This window comes from Plectropomus leopardus, chromosome 9 (genome assembly GCF_026936395.1).
Source record: "Plectropomus leopardus strain MGB_pleo_1.0 chromosome 9, ASM2693639v1, whole genome shotgun sequence".
In the NCBI taxonomy this organism is placed as follows: Eukaryota; Metazoa; Chordata; class Actinopteri; order Perciformes; family Serranidae; genus Plectropomus; species Plectropomus leopardus.
In genome coordinates, this window is record NC_142184.1 from 2,402,501 (window position 1) to 2,414,679 (window position 12,179).

The 12,179-nt window shown below is 36.1% G+C and overlaps 2 protein-coding genes across 2 annotated transcripts in view; both read left to right on the forward strand.

Annotated features, from left to right (window-relative positions):
• LOC121964730 (mitochondrial carnitine/acylcarnitine carrier protein) overlaps nucleotides 1–1,178 on the forward strand; it is a 9,454-nt gene extending 8,276 nt beyond the window's left edge. Inside the window, exons 8-9 of the mRNA XM_088081658.1 lie at nucleotides 1–18; nucleotides 112–1,178. The exon at nucleotides 1–18 is cut by the window's left edge and continues 104 nt beyond it. Of these exons, the coding sequence (XP_087937784.1) occupies nucleotides 1–18; nucleotides 112–174 (81 nt within the window). The 3' untranslated portion in view covers nucleotides 175–1,178. The remainder of the gene's footprint in view (nucleotides 19–111) is intronic.
• A 610-nt stretch (nucleotides 1,179–1,788) lies between these two features.
• On the forward strand, nucleotides 1,789–11,965 carry tafazzin (tafazzin, phospholipid-lysophospholipid transacylase). The gene is made up of 11 exons (XM_088081663.1): nucleotides 1,789–1,921; nucleotides 3,414–3,562; nucleotides 4,957–5,085; nucleotides 5,163–5,208; nucleotides 6,287–6,372; nucleotides 6,455–6,535; nucleotides 6,629–6,670; nucleotides 6,823–6,885; nucleotides 8,119–8,171; nucleotides 8,277–8,354; nucleotides 9,064–11,965. Exons 2-11 carry the CDS (start codon nucleotides 3,454–3,456, stop codon nucleotides 9,163–9,165), a joined length of 789 nt encoding a protein of 262 aa, XP_087937789.1. The 5' UTR covers nucleotides 1,789–1,921; nucleotides 3,414–3,453; the 3' UTR covers nucleotides 9,166–11,965.
• The last annotated feature ends 214 nt before the right edge of the window (nucleotides 11,966–12,179 follow it).

Consider the following 12,179-nt stretch of genomic DNA (forward strand, 5'->3'; position numbering starts at 1 on the left):
GCCTTCCCTGCCAATGCGGTAAATCTTTACTTTTCTCTCATATTTCTACTCCTGTACTTCCTGATAACCTCTAAAATACTTAATGAAATACCTCATTTTTTCCTCTTTCAGGCCTGTTTTTTGGGGTTTGAAGTGGCATTAAAGGGACTGAATGCACTCGCACCCAGCTGGTGAAATGAATCAGTTTGTTCTGTAACAGGCTGCCAGTCTGAATCAGCCTCTGCACCAAAAAGAGTCACATTTATGGCGTTTAATTATAATGAATTATTCTAATATTAAATGTGTTTTAACATGTATTTTTTTTTAAACTTTTTCTTTTGGTTTTTGCCTTTATTATGATAGGACAGCTTAAGCATGAAAGGAGGAGAGAGAGGAGATAACACGGGGCGCCCGCTCTCCCAGCGAGCAGTTTTTTGGTTCTTAGTTTTCTGTATATTCCCAGAACGTTCTTCTTAGGTTTGGGCAACATTTTCTATAAACATAAACAAAATGTCTTTTTTTTTTTTTTGTTCATATATCACAGTACACTACATTTTCATCTAAAAATGTTCTGTAATCTCAACATCACCAAAACATCCTCAGGATGTTGCAGTTAAAACGTTACATCTTAGTCAGCATTTGAACCTACAGGAACATTATTTGAAACAATAAACATCCTTAAAACATTCTTTGAACGTTAGATTAAAATATTTTCTTTAAAAAATTATTGCAACTTATAGGTAACGTTTGCCAATGTTGTGGGAACGTTCCCTGCCAGCTGGGCTACCAGGTGAGCCACTTGGCGCCACATTTTACATGTAATTTTACAAATATATATTTTTGGATTGTTTCGTTTGTAGTCGTGATTTAACACTCACTTTTTGTGAGTACTTGTACACCGTAATCGCACACTGATGAATGTATGATTCTGAGAAATATCGTATCATGAATATTTATTTTTTGGCAGGGAGATCTGAGCCTTTACTCACTTTTAAAGTGTTTACAAACTATTTTGTGATGTTTGAAAAATGTCAGAGAATAAATTTGGTACCATCCAGTTCTGAGTGTTTTTAAATATGATATGATATGTGATGTTTGAGCTCGGCCATTTCGGCTGAGTGACGGTGTTTGTTTGGGGGAGTTTTATAAGCTTTGTGATCAAAGTGATTGAATAAAGTGTTTTGAATTTGCCGTACAAACAGTGTGAGCGTCCACTGTTTACCCCGAGGCTGGATTACACACCGAGCAAACAGGGCAGCTGCTGTCTGTGTGATTTTTACTGTGTGATCATTCGTTGGTAATTTTCAGTGTGTCTGAGGAAACTAAAGTGTCTGAGGAGGCTGTTATAAATGATAAATTATAGTGATTTAGCTGTGCAATAGTCTCACCAACATGCATTCAGATTTTTCTTGTGTGTTTGTTGAATACAGTTAAAGAACAAAGAGCAATTTGATTATTTTTCTCATTCACAGAAATAACACTAATATTCAATATTCGGTCTTTCTAACATATTTTATTTGGTATATCCTGTGCAAAATCCACATTTTAATTATTAATTTCTAATAAATAATTTCATTTTAAATCACCTGTAAACCATAATTTATTTATTTTTTTTTAAAAAACCCTAATAAAAAGAAGTCTGAAAACATAAACAGGTCAAAGATTTCTAGTGTTTCAACTTTGGCCTACTTCTCAGCATACATTACCCATAATTCCGCGCTTGTCAACACAGAGGCGAATCGTCGACTACATTAAATATGATTTGACTGCGCACACATCACTTATGAAGCCATAACCTGAGAAAATAAATGAAAAAAAGCGGCGAGTTTTGACAATTAGAGCGTTTTAACAGGCTTTTCTCCAAACAACTACAATACCCAGAGTTCTGTGCGTGCCTTTCAATTCCGGGGTCGGTGACCATCAGCCTGCCAGCAGGAGAAAGGTGAGCTAAGTGTTTGATCTTGTGATGATTTCTGCATTTTCACAAGTTATTAAAGTATTTAAAAATGTTTGATAATGTGTCATAGAACTACACGCTGTGTTGTATTTGTATTTGAGGCCGTTTTTAGCTTTTAATGCATTAAAAAAATGCGAGAACGAAAATGCAGATATGAATGTGAACAGTTGAGTGAGTGTGTCTGTGCAGCTGCTGTGAGGCTTAAACTGTGACTTAACCTTTGATTTACCACGTTATGAATTTATTTTTTCACAGTTATAGATAGATATAGATAGTTATAGATGTATATGTTTATAGAAGAGCTGAATGTGTCGGTAAGCTTTAGCTAGCGGTTAGCTCGAAGCTAAAGTCAGCTAGCTGTTGTTCATAACTCGGAATATTCTCAAGTGCAAGTCACCCTGAGTACAGATTAATGTCAGCTGTTCACCGTTTCTCCGTCACAGTGTTTGTGCTTTTATGTGTTTTTCCCGTGGGTTTGGATTCACAAGCTACCCAGCAGTACATGAAGTTATTAACCCCTTAAAAACAGAGCAAACTGGCTTTATTTCTTTAAAACATGGGAGGAAAGCAATGAGCAACTTTACAAGAAATTACGCAAAATTAGTGTACAAAGAAAAAAGAAAAATGTTAGAAAGAAGGAAACAACAACAACATACAGGCAAATGAGGAAATAGCTTGAAAAAGTGATAAAAGTGTATGCGAAATGCAACTGAAATTGTTATTGTCTAATTATGATTGTAGATTTTCTCTCTCTCTCTCTTTCTTTAAATTAATTTTCAGTTCATTTGCTTGTCACCTTTCTGTGACACACACACACACACACACACACACACACACACACACATATATATAATATTAAAAAAGATTAGATCATTCAACAATGACCAAAATCACAGATGTATCAGGTTAGGGTTTCATTCTCTTGGAATTTAATTGCAGTTCAGAAATATTTGGGGGACTTGCCAGAGAAAAGGTCTTCATTGCAGCAGAAGAGATATCCAAACTTTTAGTCCTGAGTTAGTGTGAAGCTCCCAAAAACTGGACGTCATTACTTCCATTAATTCACCAGATCCTCCACATCGTCATCAGGGTGATTTAATTTAATTCAGTTCAGTTCAATTTAATTTAATTTATTTTAATTTTATTTACATTGGACCATGTACAGTTTAAACATACATGTTACCATTTGATGCACCACATCAGATTAGAATTGAGAGCTAATTTGCATCTGCAGTTCCTCGGCAGGTCACAACAAATACACAGCACAATGACGTGACAATATTACTACAAAAAGCAGACAAAGGACAAAAAACGCACACACACAAGACAAATAATACACACAATCGCACGGGAAAAAGTGCTACAAATAAGACACAAGACAGACAATATAACATAAAACTGCATAAAATCAGAATAAAACGTTTCCCTCTGACTGTTTCTCATTCGTTTGTTCATGGTTGTATTTGGGTTGTTCCAGGTTCGTGTGTGTGTGGATGTAGTGTCTGTGGAGCACCGTGATGCCCCTGGAGGTCAGATGGCCGTTCCCACAATGCCCTGCTCTGGCATGGAGGGTCTCCAGCTCACTGATCATGGGGATGGTGGGCTCCTATTCCTACTTCTGGACCAGTAAGTTGGAATATAACTCACCACAGAAACCAGTGGTAACTGAGCACATTCACTTAAGTACTTGACTTAACTCTTTAGGACTGTTTGGTGCATTTTACGCGCTTTTCATCATTTTTTATAGTTTTGGCTGTGTTCATGCATATGACATACGTTTTGGCAGGATTGTGTAGTTTTGTTTAATTTGTGAATTTCCAGCTCAGCTCCTACAAAAGTCTAAAATACACTGTGGAAACTAAATTGTTACATTCAGACTGTTAAGGTAAAAAAATGCTCCATTGAAACATGCTTTGTATAATTTCTGGGTGTCATTCTGGGCTTTTGGAATTTGTCACTTTGACTATTTTCCACCTGAAAAGGTTTATGTATTTATTTGGTTTTATTTTACCATATTTGGCATACAGAGAAAATACATGCTGTATCCACTAGGTGCACTGTCACTATCAATGTTGCTTTTAATCATTGACATATCACAGGCTGTGATAATAATAATAATTAAAAAAAATACTTTGAATGTAGTATATTGAATCATTTTTGTGTTTATTTGTCATCTAAAAACATAGTGGCATCATGAAAAAAAATGGCATTGAAAGTGTTAAAGTTCTCAAAATTAATGAAGATTTGATTTCACGATTGGGGGTGATTTTAGTTAAAAAGAAATATCCCCATGCCATACGAGAATGTGTTGTGTTAAAGTACATATTTGAGGTACTTGTATGTCTATTTGAGGATGTTTCTGTTTAAACTACTTTATACCTTTTACTCCACTCCATCTCAGAGGTAAATATTTATATATTATATATATATATATATATATATATATATATATATATATATATATATATGTGTATATATAAAACTTTTTACCACATTTGTTTGACAACTTTAGTTACTTTTCTGATTCCATTTTTTTATGCCCTACCTGTCTGATGGAAACCATGTATCTCCAGATATGTGTATATATATACACACTTTTTTTTAATCTTTATTTCGAACATGTACCTTTTTTTCCAAGAAACATACAAACCAATAGAAGAGTAGTGCATAAACAACAAACTAACAAACCAACCAAAAAATATACAGTTAATTTAGAAGAAAATATTACATTTTTGAGATGAACTGAAGGATGCAGTGTTTCTTCATATGTTGCTAAATAAACTTTTTAAAAACCTTCTTGGATTAGTTGAAAAAAATGCATCGTCACAAAGCTGAAAACAGGCTTTTTCTCTGACTTTTAACAGATGCGATATTCTCACAGGAAAACCAGGCTACAAACATATGATGATCTTATAAATCATGATGCACTGCTGTAGATCCAACTTCCCAACAGGATATAAAGGAGTTAAAATGAGCACAGATTCAACTAACACACACGTTTTCTCCCTGTCGATCCTCAGAGTACATGAACTGCTTGACGGTCCACAACCAAGAGGTTTTGTTGGACCTGATCGATCAGAGACCGTCTGACACACCCCTCATCACTCTGTCCAATCACCAGTCCTGCATGGACGACCCACATATCTGGGGTAAGAAACAGATGCACAATTCAAATTTACACAGTAATATTAGAAAACAGTGAACTAATCACACATGTTTCTGACAGGAGTACTGAAGCTCAGACAGCTGTGGGACTATAACAAGATGCGGTGGTGAGTTTTTAATATTTCAGCACCTCATTCACGGATTTATAGCAATTTTTTTCCTCAGTGTTGTTTTTATTAAATCCAACTTCCCATTAATTAAAAAAAAACAACTTTGCACATAGGTCCTGTGCCATGCCAAACTTCATCAGCTGCAAACACAAGCCAATAGTCCTGATGGTGGTGCAACAGTGTCTAAATTTCAAAAGTTGGAAAATTTATAGCACCATGTAGCTCACCTAGTAGAGCGGACGTCCTGTGCACATTAGCTGCTGTCCTCCAACCCACGGCCCTTTGCTGCATGTCATCCTGTCACTAATAAAGGCAAAAAGCCAAAAAATAATCTTTAAAAAAATTTGAAAATTCATAACAAATCATTTCTACCAGCTACAGCTTTGCAACTTACACCAAAATGTAGGCCCAAGTGTGAAGAAACGTTTGTACGCTTCACTGTGGCACAAATTATGAAGTCCATCACTCTGTTTTCATCAAAAACTGTAAAACTACATCCACATTTTTTGCTCAGCTGACACCAAACTTGCCACAGGCCATCTTCAGACTTTTATCTTAAAAACAATGTTTTGAATTCTGCCCTCATGTAAACTAAAAACCTCATGTAGTCTATGGGAAAACGGTATCTTTAAACACCAGTTTTTCACTTATGGAGAAAATCAATCTTCGTAAAAACATATGATCAACATCTCTATGCTGTCTAGTATGAATGTAGTAAGTATGCAGATTCTCAGAATTTTGTCTTGATACATGAATTTGTGGCAGCAGTTTAAATCTGCCTTTCCATGCACAGACAGCTGATATCCTGCCCCCTGGTGGTCGGCTCAGTCATAGTGTGAAGCCGTCTCTAGTTTCTCTCTTGGCATGTAGCTCACTGGGATAGTGGACTGCCGTTGGTGTCTGAGGTTGGGACTTCAAGGCTCATGCGATGCAGGATGCACATTATAGTGCTGAGTTGTTCATTATCTTCCAGTTTACCTGCTGCTTGATGCTAAAAATGCCCGGCTCTGACCCACCACTGCGCATCAGCTGTAATTTTGATTTGTGTTTTATTTTTTCCCCTGTGACTGTGCAGGACTCCAGCAGCATCAGACATCTGTTTCACAAAAGAGCTGCACTCACGATTCTTCAGCCGTGGAAAGTGTGTTCCCGTCTGCAGAGGTGAGTCTCTTGTGGCATTATTAATCCTGACATTGCCTTCCTGTCTGTTGCTCAAGCTGACATTTTGTATTGTTTTCTGCAGGCGACGGAGTTTACCAGAAAGGCATGGATTTTATTGTGGAGAAACTGAACGGAGGCGAATGGGTGCACATTTTTCCAGAAGGTATTTAAACCCTCCTCCTCACATTTCACTCTTCTTGTCCTCTTAGTTTAAATGTTGTATAAATAGGCACTTCCTCTTTTTCTCATTTAACAGGCAAAGTCAACATGACTGAAGAGTTTATACGGTTAAAATGGGGTGAGTGCAGTGCACGGTGCACAACATGTTCAGCTCATGTGTGTTACAGATTTGTGAGGATCAGCAGAGCTTTGGAAAGATGAATGCAGACTGATTTTGACTCTTTAAACATAACATGATTCTGGTTCAGATCATTTTTGGCTTGTTTTTAGGTGTGGGTCGGCTGATAGCTGAATGTTCCCTTAATCCGATTATCCTGCCGCTCTGGCATGTGGGTGAGTAACACCACCGCTGCAGATGATCACACGTTCTGTCGCATGTTTTGCCTTTTCATCGCTTTGTTTTTAAGGATTGAGTCAGCTGCACGCAGGGAGAAAGAGAACAGAAAAGTCAAGTTTCACCATGAGATATATAGAAAATTTGCACCACATGAGTAGGCATTCTATGGCAACGTAGGTTTGCTTTTGGTAACTAATTTTGACTTCTTTTAATTGCTTCAGATAATATTTTCTGCCTTTTATTTTAGAGGTTACAGTACAGTAAAGACAGAAAGAATAATGGGACAGATGGATGAGAAATGACATGAAACAAAATATAGGTCTGTAGTGGATAAAAGCTTTAAAATCTTTTAAAGTGCAGTGACAGCCTTTATTTTTCAAATAATTAAAAAAAAATCCATGGGTGGATCAAGAACAACAGAATCTGAATCCAGTTTGCTGTCACGCGCAGTGCCTTCCAAAAGGATTCATCCTCCTGGCATCTTTCCTATTTTGGTGCATTGTAATCTGCAATTTAAATGCATTTTTGTTGTGATTTTTATGTGATGGGACCTACACAAAATGGCCAAAATTGGTGAATTAAATAAAAAAGAAAACCCTTTAACACCTCAACCGTTATCAGCTTTTATGTTCTGCATTTTCCACAAGAATTTTAACCCCTAAAACCTGAGAAAACTGGTTTGATTTCTTTCAGAATACCTGAAAAATGCTATGAGCAACTTGGTATAGACATATCCTGCAAAATGCAAAATGCAAAAAAAAAAGTTTTTTTAAATTAAAAGGTGACAAGAAAATCAAAAAAAAATGAGAGAAAATTTCCCCAAAAATGATATTTATAATTTTCTTAATTATATATTTTAAATTGTGTTATTAAAAAAATGAAGAAAATATTATTTTTTGGGACTTGATGTTATTTTCTTGTTTTTTTTGTATGTTGTTTTTACTTCACATTTTCCTTTTTTCTTTTTCCTATTTTCTCTTTAATTTTCTTGTAAAGTCTTATTAATTTCTTTTTAATTTTTGGGCCAGTTCTTTTTAAGTTGCTCGCTGCCCTCTGATGTTTTTGAAAAACAGCAAGCTAATGTGGTCAGTTTTTCAAGGGTTAAAAAAATTCTGAAAAATAAAAAAGTTAAAAAGACTGTGTGAAGCCCCTAAAATAATAGCTGGTACGAGAATATTCCATCGCTGAAGTGACACTGATCATTTCTGTGTGTTTGACTTTTCTCTCAGGTTTGAGCGACGTTCTGCCAAACGCGAAGCCCTACGTTCCTCGCATCGGCAAGGTTAGAACACTTACGTCTCATCCTAAAAACATTTTATATCTTGTTTATCGTGGCTTTTTGTTTCCTGAGAGTGAGTGTGCTTGTAACTGGTGGGTTTTTTTCCAGAGAATCACAATCCTGGTGGGGAAACCGTTCAGTGTGAAAGAGATTGTTGAATCCCTGCGAGCTGAAAACAAGAGCCAGGTGAGGACAGACTGTGTTTCACACATGAAGATTTCTCAGAAAAAACCCAATGTGATGTGTGTAAGTTGCTTGTTTTGTTGAACCAACCTTCAAAAACTCAAATATATTCCAATATTTGACTAAGATAGAATAGGCAAATTCGAACATTTGGTAAGCTGGATTCAACAAATGTTTAAAATTCCTGCTTAAAAAATGAAAAAAAAACAACAACAACAACAACCGCACTACCAGCAGACTTTGTATGACCCCATTTCTGATTCAGCTTTCTCTCTTTTCGATTGGACCTGTAGCGACATACAGTTCCTCAGTTCTAGTGTATATAGTTAAGTTTATTGACAAAGCTTGGGATAAACAGATATATGCGAGTATGTAAACGCGTAAGTGTACATGTGTGTATGTAAGTGAGCATATGTGGACAATGAGGAAAAATAAACTAAAGTAGAGGAAAGAAAAAAAAAATTGTCCTGTACGTTGTACTATGTCTGCATTACACAGCCATTATAATTGTAAATACTGGAAAAACATCTATATTTTTGAAGCTGTGGTTGTAAAAGTCACAAAAAAGAGAAAAAAATCTTAAATAAGTTTATCCTCAGTTGGCGTCACTGGTTACAGTTATACTGCAGTCCATCATGAGGCTTTCAGAAATAAATGTGTTTTTTTGCATTTAGAAAACAGTAACACATTTATTTTTAAATCTTCCTTCCAGTTGGAAATGAGGAAAACCTTGACAGATTTTATTCAGGGGGAGTTTCGGAGCCTGAAAGCGCAGGCCGAGGCCCTCCACAGGCAGACACAGAGCAGATCCTGAGTCCAGCCTCCCTGTCTGCTGCACTCCTCAGCCAAGAGGACTGAAGAGGACTGATGATCCTGTTTACCTGAACTGAGGGTATTACCTTTACACCTGAAAACTCAACCACATGCACACAACTGTTTTTTTGTATCCACTCTGTCCCTTTTCTCTACTGGAGCACACACACCTCCACACTGAGACCTCATCGAGTCGCCACAAGCTTCTGAACATTTGGGGAAACTTTTCTCAAAGGTGCTGTGGGATCATGATCACTGTTGGTGACAAAAACTGATTTACATTCATGCTGATGCAACAGAAACTTTGTAAATGTTTTATTTAATACAGAAAATGCATCGTTTGGCTGCTACGTCAGGCTCTTACGAGCAGTTTAGGAAATAGATTAATATATGATTGAGTTACTTGAATTAGTATCAGTCAATGCTGTGTGACCTCTGAGCAGCCAGAAAGATCGTGAATGTCTGCTGCTTCGTTCGGATGCATGAAGTATCGTCAGCGTTGCTCTCTGAACGTTTGAGCTGCTCAGCTGTGGTTCAGTTATTATCCCACTGTCAACCCAGCCCAGTGTCCTGATAATAACGGCGTACTGGATGATTCCACGCCGAATCATTTACATTCAATGCCAACGTGCAGTGCCAAAACAGGAAGTAGTGAGACCTCAATGTAGCGAGGTGCAGAAGAAGAATCAGTCTTTTTTAACCCTTAAAACCTGGATTGACATCAGTTTTCTTGTGCTGCATTCAGACGCCTCTAACTAACATTTAAACCTCTGAAACTTGAGAAAATGTGTTTGACTTCTTTCAAAAACACAGGAAAAGATGTAACGATCAACTTGGCAAGAAACATCCTGCAAACTGTAAAGAAAAACACAAAGGGTAAGAGGTGACCAAAAAATGGTCAGAAAATTATTCAGGAAGGATTATGAGATATTATTTTTAAAACCAAAAAAAAAAGAAAAAAAAAAAAGAAAATGTCCATAAAAAGATATTTATAATTATATTAGAAATATAGGTATTATTTATAATACCTTTAATTTTATGTTACAGAAAAGCTGATTTTAATTTTTTTAGCACTTTCTTGAGGTCGTTTTCTTTGTAACTTTCACTAACAAAGTGACTTTTTGCAAATTTCTCTAAATTTACTAAATCTTTGGCCATTTCTTGTGAAGTTGCTCTTTGCTCTCTTCCCATGTTTTTGAAAGACATTAAGTCATTTTGCTCAGGTTTCAAACTTACAAGGAATTTGCTTTGGTGTTTTGATGCATAGACAAGAAACATACATTTAGAATAGAAAACAATACAAGTATTAAAAAATGCTATTTTTTTTTTACAAAAAAAGGGCTAGGCAGGAATGTGCATAGATATATTCTAAAGGATGTGCAATGATTTTCAATAATATTGCATGCTCATATATGCGAATGCAGATAACTGACTTGCTGCTGATGCGATATTCGTGCTGAATGTGCCTGATGTGACGGGCACAGCAAGCAGCTGATGGTAGCGGGCTTGTTACTAATACCGTGAAATATGATGTTATTGGTATATTTCTCCAGACTCACTGTCTTATGTGACGTAGTTTGCATTTTTCATGGCCAATATCAGGCCTGGACGGTAACAGATTATTCATGCTTTCGCCAGTACAGGTCCTTCCCCTGTCGTCGAGTATAAATACGCTATAGAAACCTATATAATGGTAAGAAAAGTAATATTGGACAGAGAAATACAAATATCCAATTTAACTTTTTTTTGGTCATGGACGACTGATGAGGCTTAACTGCTTCTCTCTAACTCACTCAAACCGTCTTGGTTACTCTTGAAAGTAATCTAGTTGCCTTTGTCACTGGCACAACTAATTGATAAAGTGATTAATCATTGCAGCTCTAGTGAAGGCAGGAACAAGAACAATCTAATGAGTTCTGAAAAGGACATTATTTTACTGTAATACAGCATTTTGACCAGGAAACTCAACACCTACTGATATTACAACATCCATAATCGATATACATAATAAAAGATGTTATCTAGTCTCATATCACAATATCAGTGTATTAGATTCCCCAGCCCTAAAAAGTAATGCTGACCAGGAAAAGTTTTTTAAAAAAATTTCATAAAAATATTAACAATGAAGACTTAAACCAAGTGTTTTGGTTGCCTAAACAAGGGTTTTGTGAAACATTGGCATTGAATGTAAAAAGAGACAAAAAAGTTGTTGAATATTATCAGAACATTTGTAGAATCGTCCAATAATTGACGTTGTTATCTGGCGTTTGGGTTGCATCAACCTGTTACCCCATTTTTTTAGGAGAACTTTACACCAAACTTGTGTTTATTTCAATACTAAATCTTAGTATGCAGTGTGAATCTGTGCACATACACATGGAGTGATTTAGATTTGTAATTTGTAATCAGATAGAGAAGTTAATTAGCACTGTACTGCATGATTTACAGCTGTCAGCAGAAACAGGCATGCAGAGGAAATTACTGTTTTGCTTTTATTAAGGTTGACTGCCCTGTAATCTCTCTTGCATATTCAAATTAAGCTTGAAAATCACCTCTCAGAACAGCAGATTATTTCTTTTTCAGATGAAGTATTAAAACACAAGGTTTTCTGGAGATTGTCTGAATGCTACTACAGATGTATATAACTTATTTTATCTCCAAGATGAATGGCTTTTATAAGGGAGGGAAGGCCACAGCTGAGCGATCTGTGGTTATTTTATAAATGTTTCGCCTTACTGTGATTGCCTCTCTTTCCTACTGTATGTGAACGCCAATAAATATTCAACTTTTCTAAATTTTAACTGTGTATTGTGAAACCTCATCCTCGACTCCCAGTGCGGCTGGTTTGATCAAAATAAGACAAGACACTGAGTGATGAAAGTGTGTTGTCATATAACGTTTGAATATACAAATTTATAGTTTAATAGTTCAGTTTAATCCTCTGAAACCTGACAAACTGGATTTGATTACTTTTGAAAAACATATTAATATTTGATATTCATAATAATTACAAAA

Bases quoted from the DNA above. Each gene is read 5' to 3' on its own strand.
- tafazzin (XM_088081663.1), top strand. From the start codon at position 3,454: ATGCCCCTGGAGGTCAGATGGCCGTTCCCACAATGCCCTGCTCTGGCA. The intron at 5,209-6,286 runs GTGAGTTTTTAA...GTGACTGTGCAG, and splicing joins GACTATAACAAGATGCGGTG to GACTCCAGCAGCATCAGACA. The intron at 8,355-9,063 runs GTGAGGACAGAC...TCTTCCTTCCAG, and splicing joins GAGCTGAAAACAAGAGCCAG to TTGGAAATGAGGAAAACCTT.